Here is a 22,293-nt window from a genome sequence, read left to right on the forward strand (position 1 = left end):
GACATATTTTTACCCACTAAAAAAAATGTCACTGTCTTTACTGGACATCACTGAACATGGTGCACATGACCTTAGTGTACATCCTCTAAAGCTGAATTAATGACACCAAAAATTCTCTATTTTTATGCCATGAAAGTCTCAGCTGTATGTGTTGTTAGTCTGAAGGTTTCTCTGACTTCAGTGTGTGTCCGTTTTGTTCAAACTATCAGAACAAGGAATTTCATCAGCATCATAAACCACAATATCGTGGAAGTCAGAGTCAGATGACTCAGGAACAGGAAAGTTTTATTTCTTAAACGGTTTTAAACGGCACACACTGACGACAGCTTTTTTGTTGTAATCGTCAGAACTGACATAATCAGAATTAGTCATACATCTGTTGGCAGTGACACATCTTTTAGTGGGTTTCAGAGCAGTTCATTTTGTCAGCTTTACAAAGCCACTCTCAGTGATTGGCTCAGAGCCGCTGTGTTGATGCAGCTGTTCGTCAGACACAGTCGGAGTCAGAATCTGCCCTCGGTGCTGCCGGGAGGATCTCAGACACCTAAAACAAACACACAGGGGTTGGCTGCAAAAAAAGTCATGCATTATGGTTTAACCATAGAAAACTCTGAGGCTAATGTACAACATGGCCACAACAACAATATTCATTTTTTTGCATCTGTCTTTCTATGTATATTGTCTGTCTTATATGAAGCACATTGTATTGGATCATTTTAGATACAATATGCAACATAAATTGAACTGCATTATTATTATTATTATAACATCACATGACGTAGCTCCTCTGTGACAAAAGTGATCATTTTAACAACAGCACAAGTCCATAATAATTTTAATAAACACTCTTGGCAGACTAGCCTTTGGAATGAAAGAGATACTACTAAAATTAATCCATTTCCATTTATTTCCTCTCAGGTCATGCTTCACTTAAAAACAGCCTCCCTGGCAGGAGTGCATTAAAAATAACATTTTTAGATTGAACACCACGATTACATGCCTAAAGTCAGGTGACATACCCGTTTCTCCAGGTGGGCGATGTGCTGCAGGCGTCTGTCAATCATTCTGTCTCTGGCTGAAACCTCTTTGGTCAGACGGGTGAGTCGTCGGGCCTGTTTCTCCACGATAACCTGCAGCACAACAAAGATCAGACGGCTAGAACAGTCAAATCTGTCATGTCCGCTGACATCTATTTACTACAACTCAGAAACACAAAAAATACACTGAAACGCCAAAAGGATGTGGACATCTCTGTGTACTTTTGGCTGTTTTTCCTGGGTAGGCCCCTTCCAAAAAAGGGAAATCTCTTCATTCACATCATGCAATCATATTTAGACAAGGGTTGGGTTCCAATTTGACAGTGAATTGAATACAGCTGAGGATCAGAAGTCTCCGTATGCCTTTGTGTTGTGACACACTTACAGTACTGGGTAAGTTCTCGGTTTTTGCTCACCTTCACAGAGCTGACGTCGAGCTGAGTTTTACCTCCCGAGCTCGGCTCGCTGAGGCTCTTCATTCTCTGGAGGATGCGGTTCATCCTTTGCTGCACTGCTCCCTGTTCTGTGTCCAGATCCTCCAGCACCTTCTGCAGATCTCTGACGGCCCTCCACAGCCTGTCCCCCTTGGCACTCAGTATCTGCAGGTCCTTCCTTGCCTGAGGACAGATCATATATACAGCTCAGCTATCATAGTACTCACAGTAATAATATTTTTCATGATATCACGGTTTGTACCTGAGACAGTATTCTCTCTGATGATGTGAATGACTTTGATTGACTTTTATTCTTGTTCCCAGTATACCACTGAAACAACTATAAAAGAAACCAGGGCAATGTCTAAATGGATTTCTTCGTTTGTCCCTCACCTGCCTGTGAGTCCGCCCTGTCTGCAGACTTTGCTTACGAAGAGTCTCCAGACTCTTTGTGGTCCCATCCAGTTCGGCTGCCACCTGCTCTCCCCGCTTCTCCAGCTGCTCTGCGTTTTCCTCCACCCCCTGCAGCAGGTAAGCCAGTCCCAGAGACAGCATCCTCAGCTGGGACACGGGGACCTCACCTGCCCCCTGTGATGCGGAGGGATCATCTGGTGGAGGGGCAGGTTGGGCCTGACAGAATCCCACCAACAAAACGGACAGCTGCAGCACTTGGTTCACCCTCATAGTCCAGGATTTCATCAGGTGGAGGCTCTAAGTCCCTTTCTGCAGGCCTATGTATCTAGATCCTGAATTGCTGGTGGCCAGAACCTGATCTGATCAACATACCAGTCTTGTGGCTTCAGACAGTGCAGTTTAAAAGCCTTGGAGTCGTGTCCACATGAAATCACATCTGCTGTGACTCCAGTGTCCTGATGTGCCTCAGATGTTCCCTGAGGGGATCCTTAGCTCAAGTGTGGTGGAGAGAGGGATGAGGAGAGGGAGGAGAGTCAGATAGGGAGATGAGGGGGGAGTTCCCAGAATGACGCATGGACTATAAAATAGGAAAATGTAACCAGAGCGCTGAATAATCTTTTTAAAATCAATCAATCATATTTGATGTGAAGGTTTATGGCAGTCAACACCTTGCTGAACTTTTCTCCTTGTGCAACTAAACCTGAGTTAGATTTGTTGGATTAATACATGAAAGTAAAGCAAGTGAGACACCTGCTGACTGTTTGAGGAGTTGCAATGACGAGCTTCATTCTCTCTCGCTCGTCCTGTTTTGGTTGGGATTTGTGGTATAGATCATAAAATTAATTCAAATTAATTAAATCAGAACATGCTCATTCATAATTCTACCCCTGGCCTTCCACCAGGTGATCTCTCCGTTCATTCATAATTCTTTGACGTCAGACACGACATTCAGCCCAAAGGAGCTTTATTGTTTCTGTCAGCTCATTTAGCGGACATACACGTTTAGTGACTAGCTTATATATTGAACTTTTATTCATCTGGTGGACGAAAACTTCACTCCATGATGATAATTATGTTGATCTGTGTCTAAAATACTAAAAACAGCTGAAAAAAGGAACACTATTGCACATCCGCGCCCACAGGCTCTTCAGACTATTCAGTAACTTTGCTGTAAAGCCATACCTCTAAATTAAACAAGGGAAAAATCTCTGTACAGCAGCAGAGGTGGTGATAATTCTCTGATGGTTCAGATCTTTTTTCACAGAGCTATTTCATAAACTGCTAGTATAAAAAACAATAATAAAAGAAATACTGCAGATTGTCTGCCTACAGTCAGATCCTGTTTTGGGAACATTTTCTGATAATTTGCTGAATTTTACTTTCTGCATGTTGGGACTAAGCTTATTCAAGCTTCCCTTGGCAGGAGACTATACAACTGTCATGCCAATAAAGCTTTGTTGAAGCTGAATTGGACTGAGAGAACTGGGGTACAAAACATGACTTCCTACACTCAGGCTCAGGCTGAAAGAGCTGCTTTATGCCAACGAGGGACAGACCAACAAACTGTTCTTTGAATTGTTCTGGAGTCAGGGCCGGCCTAATGCACAAACGACACTATGTCAACTCATAAAGCCTGATTTATAAAGGAGAGAAAGGCGTCAGTCTCAGCCCACTCCTTCCTCCTGGCATTCAGGATACACAGAAAGCTGCAGAGAGGCAGTGTCACTGGGCCACTGCACGAGTGAGACTACGGACTACAGTGTACAGTAAGTAGACATGCTTTTATCACTTTAAGAGGCATCTGAATCATTTCAGACAAGGGAAGGAAAGGATTTTAAATAAAAGACATGCAATAGCAGCGTTTTAAATATATTACAATCTCTGTATTTTGATGAAAATCCCATATCACCAAAATACCACCTCTTCAAAAACTAAGACTGACCACCTCCTATAAAGCTTACTGACTCCTTTGCACTGTTATGTGTGCATCCACTCCATGTTGTAGTTGTTTAAGGTAGAAAAATAAATGTCTTTTCTAGAGCTGCTCATAATCTTACAATGTGATTCAAATCTAAGACTAAACCAAAGACTATTCAAGACTAAGACTAAGTCTAAGACTACTCTGTGATGAAAAATAATGAACAGAAACACCAAAGATTTAAGTGGTAAGTCTTAATGTGCACGAAAGAAACAAATGCTGGTATTTTTAAAGAAAGAAAAACATTGAAAATCTCTAAAATAATCTTGATCTTGTAAAGAAATTAATCCTGGAGGTTATGATAAAAAGCTTTTAGTAGCATGGCTTATTCACAAGACAATTCAATCTTGCTGTCATCCTCACAAAAATCTTAATTTTCAACATTTTAAGGAAATGTACTTATTACTTATGAATTATTACTTATTTGCTTTCTTTCCAAGATGATACAGCAGGCCTGCAGGAGATTAGTCTAGCTTAGCATAAAGACTGGAAGCAGCTAGAAAACAGCTCTGTGCCATGGGAGAGCATCTACCAGCACCTCTAAAGCTCACATACCATGTTGCATCCACCCAGAAACAGAAATGTCAAAATGTCATATGTGGATTTAGGGAAATAGGGAAATATGCTGTAGCTGTTTCTTGGTGCCAGGCGAACTCTTTTGCATGCTTTCAGTCTTTACGGCAAGCTAGGCCAGTTGACTCCCTCTGTCTGTGCTTCAGCTCTGCACAGACTTCAAGGATTGGCAGGGAGACTCCTGGAAATTGACTTTGTTCTCCTGGAATAAGATTTAATCCAGGAGAGTTACTCTACTGTAAAAACGTTTTGAGGTAAAAGGCACCTGCTTGATCTGTGAGGCTGCAGGTTTGCTAGACTGAGACCTAATTCCAGAATCTGAAACTGCAAATATATATATATATATATATATATATCACATAGTAGAGTCTATTTATTCGCACCTGATGATGCTGTTTTGTTTCTGGTAGTCTTCAGAGTCATTGAGCTTTAGAAACTGAAGAACAGGAAGTGCGGTAATTGAGTGAGTTTGGAGATGACGCTTGATTTGTGATCTATTTTCTAGAAGTATGGAGACAACTTGAGCTTATGAATATCTTGGGTGTTCATGCATAAAGGCCTGCATGCATGTGTACATCCTGGTGTCGAATATATACTGAGCATATCCATGTGTGTGTGTGTGTGTGTGTGTGTTAACTGTGAGAGAGCACAGAGGCACGCAGTCATGTAGGTGCTGATCAAAGCGCTGTCACATGATCACATGGCGCCCACAGTGGTCGCTGATGCCTGTGGGGCTGCTGGTGTCCTCCTTCAGGTTGGAGAAGAGGTGTGTTGTGTTTAAACATGGGTGTTTGAAAAAAAAAAAAAACCCAACAACTCTGATCATAATCACTTAAATTCATGTATATGATTATTAGATAATTAGATGTGTACTCACATTCAGTTCATACGAGTCCTGGGACACATAAATGGAGTTTGTTAAACTCTGGTGCACTCATGGCTGTGTGTATGTGCTCATAAACTGTGATTGTCTGCAGTAACAAAGGAACCATATATTAATCTGTCTGTTGTTCTGTATGGTTTACATCAGTCTAGCCCACCCAATGGTAACCTGAGCATGCAATGACCTCTATCACTGTCCTTACAGACAGTAGTCATCCTGAATGAGCGGCCAAGTTCTCCCACACCCTTTCTCAAACTGGCAGAACATTGGAGAGCCCTGTGGCTTATCACTGCCGTAAATTTAAAGTGAGTGTGCGTCGCTTGCCTGGCTCTATCCAAAGATATGGGAAAAAAAAGTTGAACTATTCCTTTAATGGTTTAAAAGTGCTGTATATCTGTTCTATAACACGATCTTCAGCAGCAGGTAGAGTTTCGAGTTCAAGTGACCTTTGAACTGTAACACACACATTAACATTTACTGTAAGTCAGTAAAAGGACAGTAAACATCAGTAAAAATACCTAATACAAAAATTTTGCAATGGATGGACATTTTTTGTGCTTACTGTGCAAGTTGTCTCATATTTTCATACATTATAACTGTCGGGATGCAGGAATATCTGTTCTGTTTATTGTAACACTACCATTGCACTTGGTGGCCTGTGCTGTGGCAATCCAGGAATGTAAACTTGTTTTTCCACCCAGTTGCTCTAATGCTTCTAATACAACCCCTCATACCCCGGGTCTCCACCTCTCATAAAGGCCCCATCAAGTCAAGCATGATCTGACTTTGACTCCCAGGGGTTCGGAGGTCAGAGTTAGGGTGGCTGAACAGCTGGCAGGGGGTCACATGCCATGATCACGCCTGGTATGTCATGCTTCTGTGGATCAAACATGTAAAAACTGAAACCCCTGCAAGCAGGACCGAACGTGTTGTTGTAGTGTGATTCCCATTAAGTAAGCGCCAGCAGTCACACAGTCACTGCTAACGCTGAGCACACAGGAGGATCGTGTTATAGTTTAGCATGAGCCTGAGCATGTTGCGTTCACTTTTAGCTTGAGCACGCTCACTCTGAACGCTATGTCTCACAGGGATTGAGCAAGAACTTCGAAAGATTTATTATGACAATTATTTATGAGAAACTGGGATGAGTGACGGGTTTAAGAGGCAGCTGCGGACCATGAACCATAAATCATCACTAATTGGCTGAAGACATCATTTATTCACTGCTGGCACCGTATTGCAAAAGGCTTTAAATCCAAGATCCAAATCTAAATGATAGCCTGCTGATTATGTAAAATGATATTTAGCTTTAGACTCAAACTGATAATATAATTACAGCCTGAGAGTTCACTGTCAGCCCTGTAGGATCAAGTCAGCCAACACCAAGTATGTGGTTCTATGTATAAGTCTATGTTGAAGGTGGATGAGTTTGGTGCATTGGTACAATTTAGATGTGGATCAGAATGACAAATAATTAGAATCTGCAGTCTGCAGTCCCTCTCAGCTCTACAGAGGATTTCAGCTCATTGTTCTGGTGCCAGTGCTGTCCTCAGCCTTGTTTTCAGATACAGGAGGAGAGTAAACATTGGACTAATATTCATCAGGTGGACACACACATGACTTCAAATGAATGATAATGTTGCTCTGTAGAATTATTGAGCCTCAAAACTTGGGACAAATGGGACAACTAGCGGTCCAGCAAAGCATCAGCAGGGCAGCATCGTCTTTTTGAGCATCTTATCGTGCTATGTTAGCATTTAGCTCAAAGCACTGCCGTGCCTGCAGGTGTCATGGAGCTGCAAGCACGGCTGTAGCCTCATGTTAACAGACTAATAATTACTTATTCCCTCATGTACAGAGAAGTTCTAGCAACAGCCACAATTGGCTAAAAAACAGGTGGCTAACTAGTGTTTTGTGTTTGTTCTCCGACAGGTCGGATCTTTATGTTTTGTAGATTTTAACTTTTAACAGAAGCCACGATGTGAAGTTTTACCAGCCTTTGCTGGTGCTGGTTCTTTGATGTTGCTGTCACATCTTTACAGTAACTTCACATAGGGTTTACTTTTTGACTATAGTAGTGGTTGTTGGTGAAAAACCAAATCAAACTGGAATATCATCAGTCATCAGTTTAAAAATAAAGCAGATTACTTTCTGGCAACAATTCTCAGGTAGTATGTATGAAACCTGGACGGTTGACTGTTCCACCTCATCAATTTCTTCTTCTCTTACACTCAGAGCTAAGCCTGGAGTGAGTGCCATGAGCAAACCTTTGCTTCTCATTAGTGGTGTATTGTAGGTGGTGCTCACTTGCACTGAGTCCCCCGTGAGGACCAGTAAAAAGCTGTGATGGGAGCCAGGGCCGCGCTGACAGGTCACGCTGCCTCTCTACTCACAGGGGAACGCAGCAGGAGAAAGACAGCCAGGCGTAGATGGATGTGACTCGATGATGAAACAATGGAAGAATTGCTGGTATGTGGCAGAAGTTTCATCTGGCACAACAGTGCACCTTGTTCTGTTTGTCATTACCTGAACAGTTTAGCTCAGTGGCGAGGTCAGGGTTCTATATTTACTACATTTTCAATCTTAATGTGAGAAGAACACTATGGCACATAGGCCACCTTTGCTCTATTTCTAAGGTCAATGATACAAAATATAGATTTTCAATTAGCTATTTATTTATTTAAAGTTTCCAATTAGGTTTCAATTGCACACATTGACACATGACTGTGGATCCAAGAAGAAATCCACAGGAAAAAGGTAAGAGTAAAGACAACAAAGAGACAGCAGATGAGGGCAGAATGGGTTTCATTCATTTTGTCCAATCACTGACTGTTAAAGCTCGTGTCCCAGAATGCCCTCACACCTGCCGTGAGACTTGCCCACCCGGTAGAGTGAGGGGGTGATTATCATGAGTTAATATCAGAGGAGCACGCTGTCATTTTGTTTCAGAGCCAGACTTCCTCAGCCTTTCTGGAGTTCCTGATATAGGCGTAGCAGTTAATGAGGGAAATACCCAAAGTTAAACCGAGCATGGGAGCCTGAGAGGGGAGAGTGGGGGGAGGGAGGACCGGAGAGGCTGGAACGTGAGAGAAAAAGTAGCAGGGGTAAGGAGAGAGATGACGAGAGGAGGGCAGAGTAGTGACTTTTCCTGGAGGACGGGGACTGATGTCTTTGCTGTGGCTGTGTGGGTCTCTGGCATGATGATTTGGGACAGAAAATGAAAAATCACATTGCCAGGGATTACTACACTGCCATGGTGTCCGCCACCGCTGCTCCTGGAGCTGGAGGAGGATACACACATACCTGCTTTTTTTTTTTTTTTTTTTTTTTTACACACAAGAGAGGAGCTCTTCATGCTGTCGGACTGTGGATCGCAATGAAAGAGCAACCTTTTTGAGGCAAGATCAGTGGATTAGTGCGTGTGCGTTATGTTGTGTGTATCTGCTGTTTCTGATCAGGTGCAGAGCTTAGTCGACTGCTGAACAGGGAGTCTTAGCAATTTGTTCACAGTGGCTAAGTTCTTCACTTGTACAGAGATGATGGGGCTGTATGATTTAAAAAAAAACTGTTTCTTACCGAAGCTTGGCAAAAAAAAAAAGACACACTATATTTAGTACGATTCTGTACTCAAACTCTTTAGCATACAGAATTCTAAAACCAATTTGTAAATCTAACCTTTGCTTAATTTGATGACGAGAGTTTAGGTTAAATCTTGAGCTTCAGCAGGATCTTAGTTAAGGATATAGCTACTGTCTAAAACTGCATGTCTTTAACAAAGAATCAAGGCACCTAATGAGAGAACACAGCTTTTTAGGTTCTGTATATAGAATTATAAAAAACCTATGCTATGTAGAAGTCCTTTTTGTGAGACGGTATGATGAAAATAAAAAAATATATATTTATCAACCATTGCTGCGATGAGCAACTTGCTACAAAGTCTTTATACTGATATGCATCCAAATAAGCAAAAACCAATTAACTACCAGCTGTGACACAGATTCAAAGACCAAGAGCTGGTATAGACAATTCCAGGATCAATATCGCTTGTGTAAAAATTTAATTGCATTGTATCAGTACTGTGTTGAATAACATCCAATTTGCCAGTTATTGGAATGAAGACATGTGGAGGAACATAATGGGTTGGGGTGCAACACATTTGTGTTCTCACAATGAGGACCTCTGGATAACCTTTGGGATTGTCATTAGCAACGAACACGATCCACGTCTCAGCCATGAAAGGCTTTTCTTTCCTCCGTCGGCCACGCGTGCAGCATTATTTCTCTTGGAGAAGGAGAGAAACTGCGTCTATGTGTTTATCAGATGTTTATCTGAGGTTTTGTAACTTCTCTTCCTTTGTTGTGCAAAGGAAGAATGATTATTGCAATGTTGTGAGCTGAAATCGTGCCTGAGAAATTTAGTTTCCCATAACAGCTAGATTATATTCAAGGGCTAAATTATTTTTTACTAAGGGCTGATGCTAACAGATAAGATAATATCATAATATGAAATATAAAGTTCACTGGAAACATCAGGACTCTTTGATGTTTAGTCGCATGCAAGTACAATAAAGGAAATGTGCTTTGCATGAAAATTAAATTCCTGCCGTGTTTTGTTTAATGTGCAGACTATGACACTTCTCTCATCGGCTTTGAATGGAACCACCAGAGGGCCACATGTGGAGTCTCTTGACCACGGTTTTGACATTAGTGCGAGGAAACATCTGGCCTCCCTCTTGTGCCTTCTGAGCTGACAGCAGTTCGATCTAACACACTGGCTCAGTTCAGCAGGAACAGGAGTCTAGTCAACATGCAACATTGTGCCATGAACACAAAGCTAATGATGTGTGGTGACACCTCGAGGAGGAAAAGCACAGCGAACATGTGGCATGCCTGTTTGAGTGGCTGAGGCTGATACTGCCATTGTACCGGCTGAGGAAAGATTGAGAATAAGACTGTGAGCCTGCAGTTTTTTAGCAGTATACATACAATGGTGACAGAAGAACCCAAGCAGAATGAAGCCGGAGCTGTTGATGAATAAGTGTACTCAGAATCATGAGTGTTCGTTACCATCTAGTGGTTCAAGTGAGGAACTACAACAGCACAATGAGATTTACATTTTTTGTCTTTGATTTACAGAAATGATTAAGTCTCCACGATTCATATAAATGTGCTGCCATAAATGTGGTGCTGTGTGTTGAAAACACTGAAAAATGGCCCTGAATAGAAAAGACAAAGTACATTCTGAAGGAACTACACAGGATTTTAATCAAGAAAATATTCCCAAACTGCTTTTTAAATCATCATACAGCTTGGCTGGTCATTTTTTCTAAACTAAATGGGGGAGAATCCCATTTTAAGGTGCATAAAACCATAACTAAACGTGGTGATGCGGTACCACTGTATCTCCTCTAGAGGGCAGATGTCTTCCTAAAGTGCAACTAGTCTGCTGTAAAATCACGCGAGGAAGAAGAAGAACGCGGAACAACAACAAGGCAGTTTGACAACTTGCTCGGCGCAAAAAGAAACATTTCCAGTCGTACCGGTACAATGAAAAACTGAAATTACTCACAAACATGTTCAGCCTGGAGACCTTTGAGAGTCAGATATCTGCCGTGATGGAGACGCTGGTGGAAGCGGCGGTGACGGAGCTCAGCAGACTCCTGGAAAAGTGCTCTGCGGACGCGATGGCCGCTGAGCAGCGCTCAGCTCCGGGTCTGAAGGACGAGGAGGAGGAGAGCGAAGTGACTCCACCGGAGGAGAGGCAGCAGTTTAATAAAGCTGTAACGGTAACAAATACACGTACACACAGTTGTCTAATGTTACGGAGGAATGGGCAGGTAACGTTAGGCTAGCTATAGCTATATAGCTAGCGTCATCAGGTTTATATCATGGGCTTTGGATTTGAATATTTCAATTAAGGATCAGAGAAGTGGAACCGCTCTAAAAACTACACAACCCATGAGCCTTATCAGTTGTTGCCATGGAGAAAACGCCAGCCCGAATGAGAAAATTGAGACAGAATCTAAAAGTAAATAATTCATTGTGTTTAACACATAAAGGTTGTGTAAATCTGTTATCCCACACCATGAGTGAATGTTGCCTTTTCAGCCCCTGTGCAGAAACTCTACTGTTCTACTCTACTATGTGCCCCTGAAGGCCTCTCATTAGCTTCACACACACACACACGAGTCACAGCTGTTTCTTTGAGGATTTCCGGGGCTGTTTCAAAACATTAGATGTGAATTGTTATCAAGATTTTTAAATGAATGTGTATATGTATGTATGAATATATGAATTTGAATTCCATTTAAAAACCTTGGTTAAAGGTTATAAAATGCAACAATGCAACACGAGTAACTTTTGTACTGAAAACATGTCACCAACTTTTCTGATTTTACAGGAGTAAAGGGGTTTGGACTTATTGTTAGGATTAATTGAATCGTCAAGTCTATAAATTGTCTGACAATTATGATAACAAGTTCCCAAGAGTCCAACGAGACGATGATACAAAACCCAGTCCTGCTCACATTTGAGAAACCTTATTTGGGATTTTTCCTTGATAAATTCTCTATTAATTTCTTATTGTACTTGTAGATTAATTGACTAATTAGCTGCCTAAGCACCATGCATAACCAACCATTCATTTGTTTCTTTACAGATCCATTTTGCATCCCTCATGGAAACATGGGCCAAAGGTGCAGTAGGGAAACTACTGACGGTGTTGAAAGTGTCCATGTGTGAAGCTGAGGATGGTCCTGCTGCAGAGCAGAGGGCTGAGCTGAACGACGAGATAAACCATACAAGCATGAAGCTGAAAGCAGGACGAGTGGCTGGGCCCAAAAAGCGTTAGTCAGTTAGCTACTTGACTGGCTGTGGAGGCTTTTCATGTTCATACACTGGCTTTTTTGTGTATTAAACAAGCTTTATGTTCTTGTTGTTAAATTACAGAATCAACATCCAGAGGCTCTCGTCAGAAGAGAAAGAAAACGGAGGGCAGACTTGAACCAGCAATAAGAAAGGAGGATGATCATGTGTATTACAGAGGTATTCAACCAGCTGCTACATGATATGATTTCCTTATAGAAATCCATATGAAATACCAACCAAGTAGCAAAGGATGCATTACAACACACTTCTCCTTTTGTCCAGCTGCACTATGAGAACTGTTGCACACTATAACAGTCACTATAGTTCTGTAAATTAGTCAATAAGCAGCATTCATGTTTCATTAGTTCAGTTATGTTAAACGATGACTTAGATTAGATTAATTTCTCTATAAATTCATTTGTGTTTGCAGTAGTTTTAGGAGATTGTTTCGCTGCATTAAATAGTTCTCACAAAAGTTCTCTCAAAACACTCTTGCTGTTTGAACAGAATGTAATAAGTAAATTAAATGATTGTTTGATTTGCTGATTAATTTTCTGTCAATTAACTAATCGATTGGTCGACTAATCATTCCTGCTCCGATGTAGATTCATCCACTACATCGTGACCGTGCTTTATGCTTTATAGGTTTTCAAAGTATGACACTGTGGGCCGCACCTCCGAGAAAACTGAAACAATTATAACCCTGAAAACCCACCGGGGGCGTCTGTGTTGTGGCTGCAGCCTGGTTTCGCTCCGTCCTCAGTGCGGTTGATCATCTCAGAGGCATTTCAGGCTCTGAGCATTTTTCCACATTTTGTTAATTTGATCATTTTCCTGTGACTTTCGTGCCACTAACGTGTCCAAACAAGCAATGTTTTGTAATTAGTTAGTTTTAAATGTGTTTCACGAGTGTTTTACTGCTTTGTTGTGCTGTAGCCTACAGACAGCAGCTACAGTGAAAGTAAAAGTGTTTTTTCCACATCCAAGATGAACCTCTTGTCAGACATGGTGTTAAAAACCCTCTGGCCGGTTATCATCTGGCCTGATGCTACCGATTACTAATGATATTGATGTGCTGGTGGAATATACCATTGAGTCTGCATGGGGCTTTTATTCTGAAAACAGACCGGATTCTCTTTGCTGTTTATTTATCTGACTTCCTGCCTGCCTCATTTGCTCTGGGCTGGTTGGTCTGTCAAAATTAGAACAGGCTTGTATCTTTAGCGGAGCAGGTGGGTTTTATAGCATTGACTAGAGTGGGCACGACCAGCTCTGGCAGCTGGAACGCGACACAGACGCGCTCAGTGGGTTTTAGCCTTAAGACATGATATCTTAATGAGGAATTTACTGAATCTAACTTGATGTTTTGTGTTTTCAGAGGAGCAAAGGACTGAAGAACCAACAACAGCAGCTGACTCACAGCCAGCCATCAAACCGGGTAAATGCTGCTTCTTTACAAACCAGCAGAATAGAAGCTTCCACTTTTGTGAATTATAACACGTCCAGAGTCCTTGGAGCAAAAATGCAGACGTACAGAGGTCAGAACACACACGGGTGATAAGAAGTTATATTTACTGAGGTTTGTCCACTTAACATATATACTGTACAGTGATGAGTTTATCACCCAGTCTTTAAAATATAGATGAATGGCAGACGGTGTCACACCTACACAGTAGTTGGTCACAGTATACTGGGATTGTTTTTGACATTTGTTGTTGTTGCTGCTCTCTTTAAAGTCATACTGGCATGAAAAAATGCCTTTATAGTTTTACCTCCTGAAAAAGAAAATCTTTACTTGGTTACTTCATTGCAGTCATGTCAGAAACATTAAGTATAAATCAAATGTAAGTCAGTGAAGAGGTTATAATTGATTGCAAAGGTTTCTTGCTCTTTTAACGGGATAAAACATGTTTCTTTTTCTTCACGAGCAAAAATGTTTACATTTATATGTTAATTTGTTGAGTGGTTGTGTTTGTATGTGTTAGTTGTGTACTTCCCACTTCATTTCAAGTCTCCCATTGAAGTTTTTCTTTTCTTCCAGCTGGTGCAGGCACACGTGAGAGTTGCTCTGGAACGCCGTGTGAACCAGACGCTGTGTTAACAGGGCCGGCCTCCGATGTCAGCGAGGAGGATGCCGTCCAGGAGGATACAGCCTCTTCAGCCACATCCAAGATCAAAAAGAAGACCACAGGGCCATTCAAATGTTCTTCTTGTGACAAATCATTCGCTCTGAAGTGTTTGTTGGACAGACACTACCTGACTCACTCCAAACCTCACCTTTGTTCCGAGTGTGGCAAACGTTTTGCTGGACTGCGGGGGCTCATCGCACATTCAAGGCGTCACACCGGAGAGAAGCTTTACAAATGCGTAGACTGTGGGACAGAGTTTGCTTACAAGTACACTTTTGATAGACACATGCGTCAGCACAGCCTGAGGAAACCGAGCACCCACACGTGCATGCTGTGCGAGAGTCAGTTCTCCGGGGTGTCTGCGCTTCAGCGGCACAGATGTTGTGCCTTGAAAAAGACGTTTGTCTGCTCGCTTTGCCCAGAGACCTTTGAGTGCAGACAGAGTTTGGCTGATCATGAGAATCTACATTCAGGAGACAGAGATTTTATCTGCGAAATGTGCGGTGAGAGCTTCTTCTCGTCTTCGTCCTTGGCTACTCACCGGGTTACTCACATGCAAAAGGAGAACTGCTGCGACGTGCTCGGCCTTGGATGCAGCGACTTGAGCGTTCTCAGAAATCACCTGAGCAAACACACCGGAGAAAAACTTTTCTCCTGCGAGGTTTGCGGTAAAGGTTGTAGTCACCGGAGCGCTCTGAAGCACCACATGCTGACCCACACGGGAGAGAGGCCGTACGTCTGCGAGACCTGCGGCAAGCGCTGCGGCCATGCCAGCGCGCTTCAGAACCACATGAGGATTCACACAGGGAGAAAACCGGGGCAGCAGCCAGTCTGCAACGTGTGCGGCAAAAAATTCCGCTGCATGGTCAATCTCAAATATCACATGAGCATCCACACGGGGGAGAAGCCTTACGCCTGCGATCAGTGTGAGAAAAAGTTCACCAACCCTAGCAATCTCAAGTTACACATGGTGATTCACTCAGGGGAGAAGATGTACGGCTGCAACATCTGCGGCAGGAGGTTCACTCAGTCCAGCAGCCTCAAGCTGCACAGACGAATCCACACAGGAGAGAGGCCGTATCACTGTGTGGTCTGTGGGAAAGGATTCATACACAGCGGTGACTTCAAGAAACATCAAAGAGGTCACATGCCAGATGAGCCAGAAGGTGGAAAGGATGAAAAGAATGCAGTGAAAATCTAAAACATGTCAGTGCTGTACGGTTACATACTGTGCATTGGCGATTGTCAATTCTCTTCATACAGAGTTGTCAATCCCTTTTAATATCTATATGAATAGACTATTGCGGGCTAGATTGACTGAAAACAATACAAACGTTGCACATCTGGTTATATAGTTCGTTTCTCAATTGAATTTCCAGAAAATATTCTATATCATGACATAAAATTATATCCACTACACAGCCAAAATCCTTTAGAGACAACCACATGTGGTCGTTGAACAAACCATGAACAGTAAGTGGGATTTGCTCCCATTCAGACACAAGTGCCTCAGTGAGGTCACAGTCCAACCCTGATGTTGGGTGATGAGGTCAGGCTCACAGTTGGTGTTACAGTTCATCCCAAAGGTGTTGGATGAGGTTGAGGTGCTTGGTTACAGTGTCATGAAGGCGGATGCTCACTTTTGTCAATAATATCATTTTGTACTGTAGCATTAAGATTTCCTCTTGTTGGAAGTATAGGCCAAAAGTACACTTATACTTCTGTGGTCTTGAGTGTCCACATACTTTTGGCAATATAATGTATACCATGTTAAAAGATTGTATTCATATCGCCCATTCCTTACTGGAGACTTATAGATTAAAACTTTTCTGTTACAGAAATTAGACATGTTGGTACCTGTTTAATATTTTGTGGATTAACTAAAAAGGTAATGTGACTGCCTACAAAATATTAATAAAGTAGCCACTGGGTTCAGATGGATTCCTCAAAAGTTAAACATGTCTTCAATGTCTTCAGTAGTAGCTGGTGACTTGACTGCTCTCTTTCTTAAATAAGGGCTCGCTCTCTTTTGTTTTTTTCCACTTGATTGGTTTTACTGGAATCACGTAAATTACTTACACGTGGGTAATTTCCTTTGTCATTAAACACAGGAAGGGTAGGGAGGGGGTAAATGAGGTCAATAAAGGAAGCAGATAAGCTAGGCTAATTAGCACTTTATCATGCTTGAGACATTTTATCAAAGTGCTGGGCGGACATGGTGACTTAGAACAATGATGCCAAAAGCTGCAGTCACAAATATGAAGTCTTGTGAGCACTAGGTACTGGACGTATATCCTAGGGTGTAAATGATCGTATTAAGGTGCAACACAAAGCTGTATGTAACTCTCACCGTATTGAACTGAGATACAAGGGAAACCAGTCAAATAATTTTAAATGAATTGTAAAGGATAGTTTACGCCATCACTGCACTGCACAGTAGTACCGCTGAAGTACATGATAGATGATGACAGTCAGTAGTTTGAGTATTTATAGCATTGATTCTTCTGACATGGTTCAGATTCACTTAATCCTTTCATTGACAAAGTCAGTTTCATTATAAACACAAAGCTCAGAGTGATCACATCCATTCTGTTGCGCCCCATTGTCTTTCGCCCCCCCCCCCTAAACAATAGCCCACCATTGACCCATAATATTACTCAGACACCACCTTAAAAAACTAAACAAGCCAAAGCATTTTAAATAACATAAAACAATTGGGACACTGGAATCAACCACAACAGTCGAAAGACAAAGTCACTAAGTAAAAATCCCACAAAGGCAGCAGGACCAGCAGACCTCAGCAGCCTTTATCCTCCTCTCTTTACAGGCCAGATTTCACCACCAGAGGAGAAGGGACAGAGCACAGGGAACACATACAGCCATAACACTTCTCAGGAAAGATTCAGAGGAGAACATCTCATTACACAGGGCATCACTGAAGTGATAAAGTGACGTGTTGTGTTGTCCCAATCTACCAGGATAATTAAAATGAGTAAGAAAACCCTCCAGGGAGGCTCTGGAGCTGCTCAGCAGACATCAGTTACCAAGAATCCTCATTAAAACATCAAATCTGAATTTTCTCGTGGCCTGGTGGTGTGACCTCCAATCAGAAATTGTTAATTCAATGTGCATCCAACCTAAACTACAGTGCAGTCATCCACTAGATGGAGGTAGAGGATCAGCATAGTCAGCTCAACGCCTATTGGTGCAACAGGACGATACCTCGGAGATGGACACTATCAACAGATCTGCATACTGACAGCCGTCCTTCAGTTTTACTTGATTTCCACAAAAAAATTCTTTTGAGAAAAAATGCTTACTGCTGCAGACTTCTGGTGCAGACTTAACTTTTCATGTTAGTTAGACTTCAGTGAGAGACTTTATTCCCTGTTTTGATCAGCAGGTTATGGGAGATGAATGGGATAATTTTTGTTTGAGTTATCTGAATTATGGCTATTTATCACATCTATTATTTATTATTCATTTATTTGTTTATTATTCATTTATCCAGCTAACTTCTACACTCAGACAGACACGTGGAATAAATCCCTCTTTTGTCAGCTTTTCAAGTTGAAAGAGAAGGAAATGAAGATAGATAAAGAAAATCACATCTCGACAAAACCAAAACAAGACAAAGACAGGCAATTATGAAATCAATAAAGAATGATTACTTGAAAAATAGCAATTTGAAAGAACCTTCGAAACTGGATTAGATGTGACAAAACAGTTAGTGAGAAAACTGAAATGCAACCGTTGTCCTCACATCAAACTCCAACTGCACAAACTGCTTCCCTGTGGGACTCCATCTCAGGCCACACTAAGCAGGTCACACGCTTCTAATACCAGTTTATTGAATTTAGTATAACCTTTGGGTAAGCTGTGCTTAATGCTGCTAAGAATTCAGTGTTTTTATGGAGATTAAAGTCCCACTGACACGGACCTGAAGTTCTCTTTTGCAGGAAGATTGTTTGGATTCCTCATTTAGCTTAATGTTAAAATAGTTAAAAATAATCATGTAAAGGCAAAATGAATTTACAGGAGAGTTTACACTAGAGACTGTAGTGCTTACATACGAGTGCTATTTATTGGAGAATTTGGAAGACTTCACAGAAATAGTCTATGATGCCCTTCAAACTTCTTTCCTTTGGCGACAGGTGAGTTTGGAACTGAAAGCTGGCATTGAATGTCTGGTCAGATTTGTAGTCCTGTTTATGTATTATTTAATTTGATATTTACAGATTCTGGTGTATGACTGCTTGTGTTAAAGGTGCTATAATCAGTTTTCTTAGAGTTACAACGAATTAAATGACGTGTGTGAGTGGGCTCACTCGTGGTGAGGAACCGGCAGATAATTATCACGACTTCTCCTTCACTCTACTCAGCTTTATAGCATCTGCTCATTGTTTTGGTCTTCTTGCCAGTAATGTCTTTGCTTTGTACCATCCCTCCTCTCTTCTAGGAAGGTTTTAATTTGAAGCAGGAAGCTATTTTCAGCAAAGCTCCAGAAACCCACTGTACACTGCCTGCTTAGCACCAAATGACAGTCAGACAGTTAGCAGCTACCTGGTGAGCACACTGGAGCTGTCAGATTGCTGGTGGAGACCAAAGACAGAGCTAAAAGGAGAGTGATTATTGTTTTATTGGACCTAATGGATAAAATGCTGATATAACAAAATGTAGTTTCAAAGTGTTTGTGAGTAGAATCTATTATGATTACTGTATTTTATATAAAAAATGTATTCATCATTTAACTGCTGCTCCTTTTATAATCATCATGTGTCATCAAGGACTTCTTGCTGCCATTGCTGCTAAAATCACTTCACGGCCCAGTGCTGCTCCTGGGGCCTTGAGCCCTATAATCGATCACACCACACCATTAGCCTATTTGCATACAGACAGTTAGTTATTGCATCACTTCATTGCAGAAATGGCTGTGGCATTGATACCTTCAGTCGAATGCTGCCTACCAGACTGACTTCCAGCAACTTTCATTTCTAGTCCATTGCGGCTCCCTGTGTCTTGTCTAACTGATTAATGGAGGACAGTTTCAGAGGTCGCTATCCTGATGGTCAGCTGGAGCCGTGTGGTGACAGTGTCACTGACCGCAGAGTGATGAACTGTAGGGGCAGAGAACAGGCAATCAGCATGGATAGGTGCTTCTCATCCCGATCGTTCGATCCAAGGTCCAGATGTAGTCACTCAGGTAATCATACGTTCACCGTCACGGCCCCTGGACTCTGGAGGGGCCTGTCTATAGAGATCAGGGAAGAAAATACTGTTTAATCTTTTAAGCCTCTTTTAAATGCTCACTTTACAAATCAGTGCATCCCAAGGTGTATTTATGACTCTTATTACCGCTTCAGTATTCATTTCTGTATTTCTATATTTATTTTACCATTTAAATTTTTTTTTTCATATGTTTCTGCACTGTACAGAACTTTGTAACTGTGTGCTATTAATTAATTAATTCAATTTAGAATGTATAATAACTTAATTGACAATATACAGTAAGTATAGATAAAATTTACTGTATATGATTGGATGGATGGGTGATTGAATGGATTGAAGTATGGACGAATGGATGAAAGGATGGATGGATTGTGGGTGAATAGATTGAGGCTCAAATAGATGAATTAATGTATTAATGAATGGTAGAATGGGTGAGAGGATAGATGATTGATTACTCAGTGGGTGGATGAACGATAGATCAATGGGTGGATGGATGAATGGTAGAATGGATACAAAAATGGATGGATAAACTGATGGTTGGATGGAGAAATGAAGGAGTAGGTTAAAGGATGGATGGGTGATAGTAGGATAAGTAAAATAATGGATGGGTGGTTTGGTGGATGAATGTTAGGATGAGTAAAAGGATGGTTGGATGGATAAACGGTAAGATGGGCAAAAGGATGCATGATGGATGATGAATGGTAGAATGGGTAAAAGAATGGATGGAAGGATGATAGGATGGTGGTTTGGTGGATGAATGGTAGGATGAGTAAAATAATGCATGCATGTACTGTTTATATGTATGACTAGATCAATACATGCATGGAAGGATGACAGACGGATAATGAATGAATGGATTGATAAAGAGTGGACGGATGAATTGATTGATGGCTGCCTGAATCTCGTATCTGGAGTGTTGTCACAGGGCGCAGAACCAGATCGATGTGTGTCACCTGACTGGACATGTGACTGTGTAAGTGTGAGAGCAGAATGTGATCAATCAATTCTGGAGCCACAGCTCACTGACATGATGACTCTGACCTTGGATAGACACCATTAATTAGAACTCTGTCACGCTCTTTATCACTCTCTGCTCCCCTGCATGTGGACGGCTCATCAGTCAGAGGCAGCAGCAGCTGGGTGTCAACAGTGAGCAGGATAATCCAAGTGTTAAGAGTGCTTATATCACTGCATTATGTAACATTATCAAACATATGTGGGTCAAATTGTAAACAGCAGGCTGAGCTGAGAGCTGAACTGGTGTCAGTGACGGTGTGGACTCACAGCTCACACGCATTAAATCAATGCTGAGTCTGCAGGAAGTGAGAAAAATCCTCCAAATGTGGTGCTGCTGTAGGAAAACCTGGATGTTTTTCCACACATGCCTTTCAGTTCAAGCACAAAATAACATCTGGACTTTGCATAAGCCTAAAAATATTAAGCAGCCTACACAATATAGGACACTAAATATTATAGAAAAGAAAAAGCTTTGATATATTGTCTTGTTGAGGTTTCCTTCAACATGCTTTCCTTTTAATGAAAATTTGAATGTAGCCTTATATGCACTAGAGCTTTATTTTGCTGGGAAAATAAACAAAAACATAATGAAAATAAACATTGGATCAGACAGATCAGATTGGATCAGACATTGGATCGAACTATATCCAATATTAAAGGGCTTGGATTAAGATCAAGAGCAAAACAAAACAACAACCTACTTTTAACTGAGCCCTGTGACTTTCCGAAGAGCAATGCTCGTATGTTTCTCTGGCTGAGGGGCCCCCAACCCCCCCTGGGCCCCTGGGTATGGTAAGCCCATGCAATCCATTCATGCATATAAGTAAATAAGCATTATCTGTAAGGCTTTGATTAAATATCAAATGTAAAAGTACTAAGAGTGAAGAAGAGCAGACTTTGGGGGATTTTTGTGTGTGTTATAATAGGGATATGGATAAATAGGGAATGGAATATAATATATAATAAATAGGGAATGGAAGTAAAAAGAAATAACGAATATAACAGAAAAAAAGGAGGAAAGAAAGAATGTAGGAACAAAGGAAGAAAGACGCCGTGTCTATGGGCTGAGACAGAGGATGTTTTTGTCCTGTTCTTGGACTTACTTACTTAACCACTAACTTCATCTGTCAGATACATTATGTAGTGGGCAAAAATGACAATAATTCTCTCTTAAATGTAGTGAAGGGAAAGTAGAAAGACTCATAATTATTATAAATATTTCAGTAAAGTACTAACGTGTCAAAAATGTACTTACCACTGGTGAAATCACACATTACACATCATCACAATCCATCCGTCAACTGTGAATGGCCATTTTTGTTAAACAAAACATGCATATATTTGCTTTCCTGTCACGAACCCAATGCAAAAATTAGATATGGAAAAATGCCAGTGGAATCTGACAATATTTAACAATCACTGAACTTGTCCTCTTCTTAAATGCCAAATGTATTTTCATACACCGCAGTAAAACCAATAACAAAAGAATTTCAGTGATGGAGTCGCCGAGAATCGATGGTTTTATACCAAATGTGCAGCAGGAAATATGCATTAATTTTTCCTGTGGGCTCTGTTGATGAAAGGAGGGTTCATTTTATTGACTGACAAGAAAAGGTCAGAGTGGGGGAACACCACTCCCGGGCCTCTAAAGATGGAGTGATATTTCGTGTGGAGAAATCTAAACACGGCCTCTAAGTGGAGCCAATGGGGAAGGGAGACCCAGGTGCACTATT

At 41.4% G+C, this 22,293-nt stretch overlaps 2 protein-coding genes across 2 annotated transcripts; one reads left to right on the forward strand and one right to left on the reverse strand.

Annotated features, from left to right (window-relative positions):
• Nucleotides 1–322: 322 nt before the first annotated feature.
• Nucleotides 323–2,205, reverse strand: LOC139219330 (angiopoietin-related protein 3-like). The gene is made up of 4 exons (XM_070851156.1): nt 1,865–2,205; nt 1,454–1,654; nt 1,020–1,130; nt 323–544 (listed from the first exon to the last, which is right to left on the reverse strand). The coding sequence occupies exons 1-4, from the start codon at nt 2,168–2,170 to the stop codon at nt 488–490; spliced, it is 675 nt and encodes a 224-aa protein (XP_070707257.1). The 5' UTR covers nt 2,171–2,205; the 3' UTR covers nt 323–487.
• An 8,394-nt stretch (nt 2,206–10,599) lies between these two features.
• Nucleotides 10,600–16,210, forward strand: LOC139219333 (zinc finger protein 354A-like). The gene is made up of 5 exons (XM_070851158.1): nt 10,600–11,104; nt 11,977–12,163; nt 12,267–12,362; nt 13,564–13,623; nt 14,227–16,210. The coding sequence occupies exons 1-5, from the start codon at nt 10,892–10,894 to the stop codon at nt 15,513–15,515; spliced, it is 1,845 nt and encodes a 614-aa protein (XP_070707259.1). The 5' UTR covers nt 10,600–10,891; the 3' UTR covers nt 15,516–16,210.
• Nucleotides 16,211–22,293: the final 6,083 nt, after the last annotated feature.

This window comes from Pempheris klunzingeri, chromosome 19 (genome assembly GCF_042242105.1).
Source record: "Pempheris klunzingeri isolate RE-2024b chromosome 19, fPemKlu1.hap1, whole genome shotgun sequence".
Taxonomy (NCBI): Eukaryota; Metazoa; Chordata; class Actinopteri; order Acropomatiformes; family Pempheridae; genus Pempheris; species Pempheris klunzingeri.